General features: G+C 37.6%; 1 protein-coding gene across 1 annotated transcript in view; it reads right to left on the bottom strand.

The window, feature by feature from the left end:
* Nucleotides 1-506: 506 nt before the first annotated feature.
* Nucleotides 507-5,972, bottom strand: part of mboat2a (membrane bound O-acyltransferase domain containing 2a) — a 12,833-nt gene continuing 7,367 nt past the window's right edge. Inside the window, exons 10-17 of the mRNA XM_055160960.1 lie at nt 5,677-5,758; nt 5,284-5,470; nt 4,811-5,003; nt 4,394-4,497; nt 4,233-4,297; nt 4,030-4,162; nt 3,384-3,535; nt 507-2,163 (exon numbers count right to left, since the gene is read on the bottom strand). Of these exons, the coding sequence (XP_055016935.1) occupies nt 2,016-2,163; nt 3,384-3,535; nt 4,030-4,162; nt 4,233-4,297; nt 4,394-4,497; nt 4,811-5,003; nt 5,284-5,470; nt 5,677-5,758 (1,064 nt within the window). The 3' untranslated portion in view covers nt 507-2,015. The remainder of the gene's footprint in view (nt 2,164-3,383; nt 3,536-4,029; nt 4,163-4,232; nt 4,298-4,393; nt 4,498-4,810; nt 5,004-5,283; nt 5,471-5,676; nt 5,759-5,972) is intronic.

Below are 5,972 nucleotides of genomic sequence, written 5' to 3'. Positions count from 1 at the left end.
CCTCCGCTGTCACACAAGCCCCTCACCCAAACACAAGAACCGCCCAGACCAGGCCTGTGCATCATCCTAATGCCCATCATCATCCTCATCATCAGCAAAGCAAACAACAAAGATAGTGTAAAGGAAGGGTTAAAGAACATTTGTCTAACATAATCCACAAAAAAAGACAGCAAAACTCTTTCAAAATAGCATTTGAAGAAGCTGAGGCCAGGGCTAAAAAATAGCATGGTATTCCCAAAATATTACTCTTTATTTTAAGAAACCTTTTATTTTTATATTGTGGTTTATCAGCAAATGCATGTTTTTTTCAATTCATTATGATAAATGTAGTTATTTACCAAAATATATTTTGATTATTAGTTGCCTTGATAAAACACAAGGATTGGTGATTAGACTGTGATTGTCACAGTTAGTAGGAAAATGATGGCCATAACATTTTATAATAATTTTATATATAATTTTATATAATAATATATAATTTTATTATAATACAAAGTAAATTCACATTTCATTGTGTTTAAAAATAATTCTCTTTATTTTCCACATAAGTGAGGATTTAAATGTACTGTTATACAAATCTTTCAATAAATTTCCTTTTTCCCCACACAAAAATAACTTATGTTAGCAGACACATACATACGACATAAACATGTGCACGCTCACCCCAGGCTTTCAGACAGATAACTAAGGTTGTGCCAGTTAGGATTTGGCACTTTTTAACACATGGAGCACTTTGCATTGTGCTGGTTTGGGGGCCATGCAGTGCAAGAATTGCTGTTCGGAAAATGACATCTGTTTCCCTTCAGAGGGTCCCTTTAATTTGTCAGGCCCGGGCTACAAGAGCTACCAGCCACATGAATACCAACACCATAATGGCAGGAATACTACACAACACAACTGCACCAAAATGGAAAACATGGAGCTCCACAAATGTTTGTTCATAAAAACGTAAAAAAGATGTCTGAAAGGTGACCGCTGTGTAACACACAAAGTACAGCGACATGAATCACAGAGTGGCAAAGGATTTTGGCATCTCAATGGCAGGACAAGATGGAATGATACAGTGACTGGACAAAGACTGAAACTATTTAAAACCCAGTGTGTGGCCCCATAGAGTGAAGAAGCCACTTTACAACAATCATGACCTGGACAACTCCACTGCATTCAGACTATTACAATGTTACAGACTCATCTTCCCTCAAAGTCCAATGACAAATTGCACAGTTCCAAAATTGGAGCATGTCTACTTATCCAGTGATGTAAACAAGCAATTGCTTTTCCCCACTTTTACATATATAAAGTTTTAGAAATTTTACACAGTCAGAAATAAGTAGTATACAAGACAGTGGGGTAAATAATATCCCTTCAAAACATGGAAATGATAAGTTAACATTGGTCAGAAAGCAGCAGATATGAAATGATAAAATTACAAACCCATGAAGTGACACTTGAGTGCATATTTTAGACAACTAAAGTAAGAGAATATTTGTATCCTACTTGAGAAGCCTAATGATTCACAATCTTTCGAGTTAAAATGAAAGTTCAAATGGATTTCAAACAGTGTTATCACAAACATCTACATACAAAAACACATACAACATGAATTAATCTTCAGTTAAATAAAAAAAAAAGACAGAACCAAACTAAGCTGTAAGGATCGTAAGGCCTGTTTGTAATTGGCAGCTGATAATAACAGTTGTTTGTTGAACATGAAAACACTTCTCGTTTCACCACAAAACACTTATCTGCAGAGAGTGACTGAAATCCTCCACATACACCGCAGCCATCTTTGGCCAGTACACAGAGGGTTCAAGGCAACACTGAGTCAGTTTGTCTTTAACTTTATACAATGCGCTCATGTGATTTATCCCATATCTGAGTCAAAAGTGGAGTCGTTATAATCCTTGCTACAGGACGATTTGACAAGACATTTCTTGTGTTTGTGATTCTCTGTCCGTCAGATATTTGGTTCTTTGTAAACAGCCCGGTGCTTGTCCCAGTGCAGGGGGTCAGTCTCATGAGCTCTTGTCCTTCTGGTTGCAGTTGTTGTCTGTGCTGCTGTGTTCCGCCTGAGGGTCCTGCTGTTTGAGTGGGCGGCGCCTCTTCACAGGCAGAGCCATGGCCAAAAGAACACACAGGACATGGAGGCAGAAGTACCACGACCTGCAAGTACAACGAGTCAACCATTAACTAATCAAATGTTGTCGAGATAAAAACTTAAGACTAAATTGTGTCACATAATCTAAATGCTGTTGTCCATGTGAGTAGTCCACTGTTTCACACTACTTGCACAGTAATTTACTACTTTTTCTTTCTGTATTTTGACTTAAGGGTATTATAGTATTGCAGTTAAATCTATCTAATTTATCTATATCAAGTTTTAAGTTCTTGTGCTTTGTATTTGCGTTGCAACACTGACAAACCCCCACTGTGGGATGCAATTTGACAATAAATTAAAATTAATGGCTAAAATATGACTTTTAATTTACAAAAAAAATGAAATCTGTCAAACAAAGAACCTTAGCACAGTGGGTTGGATGATTCTAATAAACAGGAAAGATATTATTTCATGGCAGCGGCCCAAAGATGTAAGGATGGTCTTCTCAGGCCTCAGCTCTATAAAGTGCCTTGTTAACCTCTACCTACTGTTATAAACTGCAATGGTGGTAATGAGAGTGCATGCGCCATCTTTACTTCCACAATTGTACACCAACCTAAAAACTCTACAAGTTCCAGTATTCAATATATAAATCGTATAAATCGTAATTTAAGATTTTCAGGAAAATGGTTAACATTCAATGATTTCATTTTCCTGCTTCCATTTTTATGATTGAACTTCATAACAAATGTGTTACAGAAAACACGAGTGCAAATATTAGAAAAGAACATAAAAATCTTTTAGAACTGACTAGTGCTTGTTTCCATGGAAATGTTGTTGCTTTGGCTATAATCTTTCACAGTATGACTTAAAAAATTCTCTCTATCCCCATTTGAAGTATGGTTTTAACTTTCAATTTCCATGGAATCATACAAGTGTCGTGTCATTGTAAAAACATAAAAAACAGCACGGTTTTCTGCAGAATCGACAAACCACCAAACTATTACTTAGAGAAGTGTGATACAAATTAAGAGTTGGATTATTTCAAGTTAGGATGAGGACTTTCATGCTCTATGGTTCAATTCCAGACTCAAAACAGGATTCAAACAGAATGTAGAAGGGACTGGCTGGTCAGGCAAGACAAATGTCACCACTTGCAAGTTTCAGACTCTACCTTTAAGTGTATGTTGTAAACGCTTCACTTTTCATGCTGAGAGTGGCAGACTTCCTTTATTCAGCCTTCATATGATAAAAACATAGAGAAGGATTTTGCTTTCATTGATACCTGTAGAATTTTAGCGATGGTCCCACAGCAAGGAGGACAAACGGCACTACTGTGTAGCTGATGGCAACTTGTGTAGCAGCCCATGTCATGACATCATACACTCCTTTATGTCTATCTGAAACCAAGAAGTATGGCCTGATGTTGTGTCGAACCTGAAAAATAAGAAAAAAATAAATGATTTCTTATCATAAGCTGAGCACAGAGAGTGAAAAGTAAATCCTCACATAAAAGGAATACAGATGGACTTTTTGTATGGCAAAATGTCCTTGTTTTTTTTTTTAAACTGACTGGCGTGAACTGAAATGAAAATTTGTATAGTTTTTCTATGACTTACTATGTCTTTTTAAGTTATTGGATCTGAAATTGATTGTTTTAAGTTATGGACAAAAATAAAACTGTTTATAAATAATTATGCTTGTCATCATGCTGATGAGCAGAAAGATTTGTAATTCAACTTGAATATACAAAAATAAAGTCATAAGTTAGACATAAGAGTAAAGTTACACACAATGTATAATGTAAGATGGGCTTACTAATGATTATTTCAATGCAAATGTTTCCACTCATTATTGAATTACAAGTCAACTTACTATGTCGCAACACAGGAGATGAAGTGAAAACATGAAAGAACACATCAAGTACTTACTGCTCGTGCAGCCATCGTCACAACTATACCAGTGACAAAGGTCATGTAGTAGCCTGGGTAAACTCCATGCCACAAGGCTGACAGCAGGAAGGTGGCTGCAGTGGGATTGATTGGACATCTCTCATAGCAGACCCTGTGAAACCACAAACACAGTTAGCAAAAAGACATAAAAGCAAAGATACACACAGTAAGAACTACTTTACCGTTTTAGCCAAAGGGATGTCTGGATGTTCCAGTTGTCTAGGAATAATTTAAAACTTGTTGCAAACTAAACAGATACAACAATAACAACATAAGATACATTACAATATATAAAGTTGGGTTTAAGTAAATAAAAAAATTAAGCAAATAAAAAGCGTTAAACCTCAATGTCCATAATTCTGAGGTTGGATATCAAATCCCAGCGTGGCGTGCCATCTATGTCATATCCATTAAAACCAAATCCTGCAGCATTGTTGATGGCATCAGCTGAAAAATTTCAAGAGACATGTTTTCAGGGACTGTTATATCAGCCTTGTCTTTGTCACACATTAGGTACATAACTGGTCTAGCGCTTGCAACTGCAGCCACTAGGTGGCATTACAGTTTGACAATGACAAGGGATACAGCTCAACCCTTGACAATAAACTGTTATACACCTAGTGTGTAGCATTTGCTGAGTTTGTTCTGGACCACATTTGCTTCTCAAGTCCTTAATATAGCTGGCTCTTCACTCAAACTATAGGAGTGAAAAATCCCAATGAGCTCTGGATGGACACATTGCTTTGGGCAGTTTACTTACCAAGCGTCCACACAAAGTAGTACTTGGGTCTGAGCGCCAGCATGGCCAGGTACAGGTAGACCACTTGTGTATAGACTGGTGCGGATGAGAGGAACTCATCATTAATGACATGTTCCACTGGAAGCACCTTACACAGCGACAGATACACGCCCAGTGAGAGTGCGCATGTGCACAGCTTGGACACCACGGCGTTCTGAAGGAGACAACAGGAATTAGTGTGTAACACCCACCAAATATCAGGGATATTTTTTGTGACATTAGTGTGACTTAATGAGCAATGAATAAGTGACTGAAGGCTGACCTCAAAGCCACTATAATTTACAGAGAGAACATTGTCACACCATCAGTGTAGAACAGACCCCTTTATTCATGCAAACTGAACTGGACTGGGGGAGGGTTCTCCAGCATGTATGCACTTTTCATGGTGTTCTTGGCCCTAACATGACCACAAAGAATAACACTGTATGGTGTACCTGAGGAGAGGGCTCACTCTGCTTCCATTTGCCATTCTCTTTCCCATTGGCATTGTCTTGGTGCCGAGGCTGGTAATTTGTCCCTTCAATGAAAGCCTTATAGTCATTGTAGGAGCAAGTGGGCCCAGCTAGAATACCCATAAAGTTACAGTTATAGCTGAGGTATTCCAGCAGACTGGGCATCCTCCTGCAACAACATGTGGACTAAATAAATGATGCAATAGTGCACTTTTGAGACAGTCCAGTTCAAAAGTATAACATAGCATCTTCTTCAAGAAAAAACACAGATGTTTAAGTATCTTACATCAGTTAATCATTTCTAAAAAAAAACAGGGCAGAACTGATACCCAACTTCACCAAACAACAATTTTGTCAGTACAGTTACTTACGTACCTGATAGCAAGATATTTTTGACTGGGACTCAGCTGTGTCTCCCGTTTTGTCAAACCTACAACACAAAACATCAAACTGAAATTATATTATCTTACTATTGTTATTATATTATCGTACTATTGTTAGGAACCATTACTGTTTGCCTAAACAAGACCTGGGCATTTTGCTGCCTGTGGGCCTGCATTTTAATAAAAATAGTAGTACTGAGAGATTGCAGAAGCCTATATTTAGAGAAATTTTCTTATGTACTTCTGTTACACCAATGGTCACTCTGGTCCGGCCCTCTGTCATATGCC

Source organism: Boleophthalmus pectinirostris, unplaced genomic scaffold, assembly GCF_026225935.1.
Source record: "Boleophthalmus pectinirostris isolate CB_2022bp ecotype Guang Dong unplaced genomic scaffold, ASM2622593v1 HiC_scaffold_10, whole genome shotgun sequence".
Taxonomy (NCBI): domain Eukaryota; kingdom Metazoa; phylum Chordata; class Actinopteri; order Gobiiformes; family Gobiidae; genus Boleophthalmus; species Boleophthalmus pectinirostris.
Note: the sequence above shows the minus strand (reverse complement) of the source record. Positions and strands in the feature narration are given on the sequence as shown.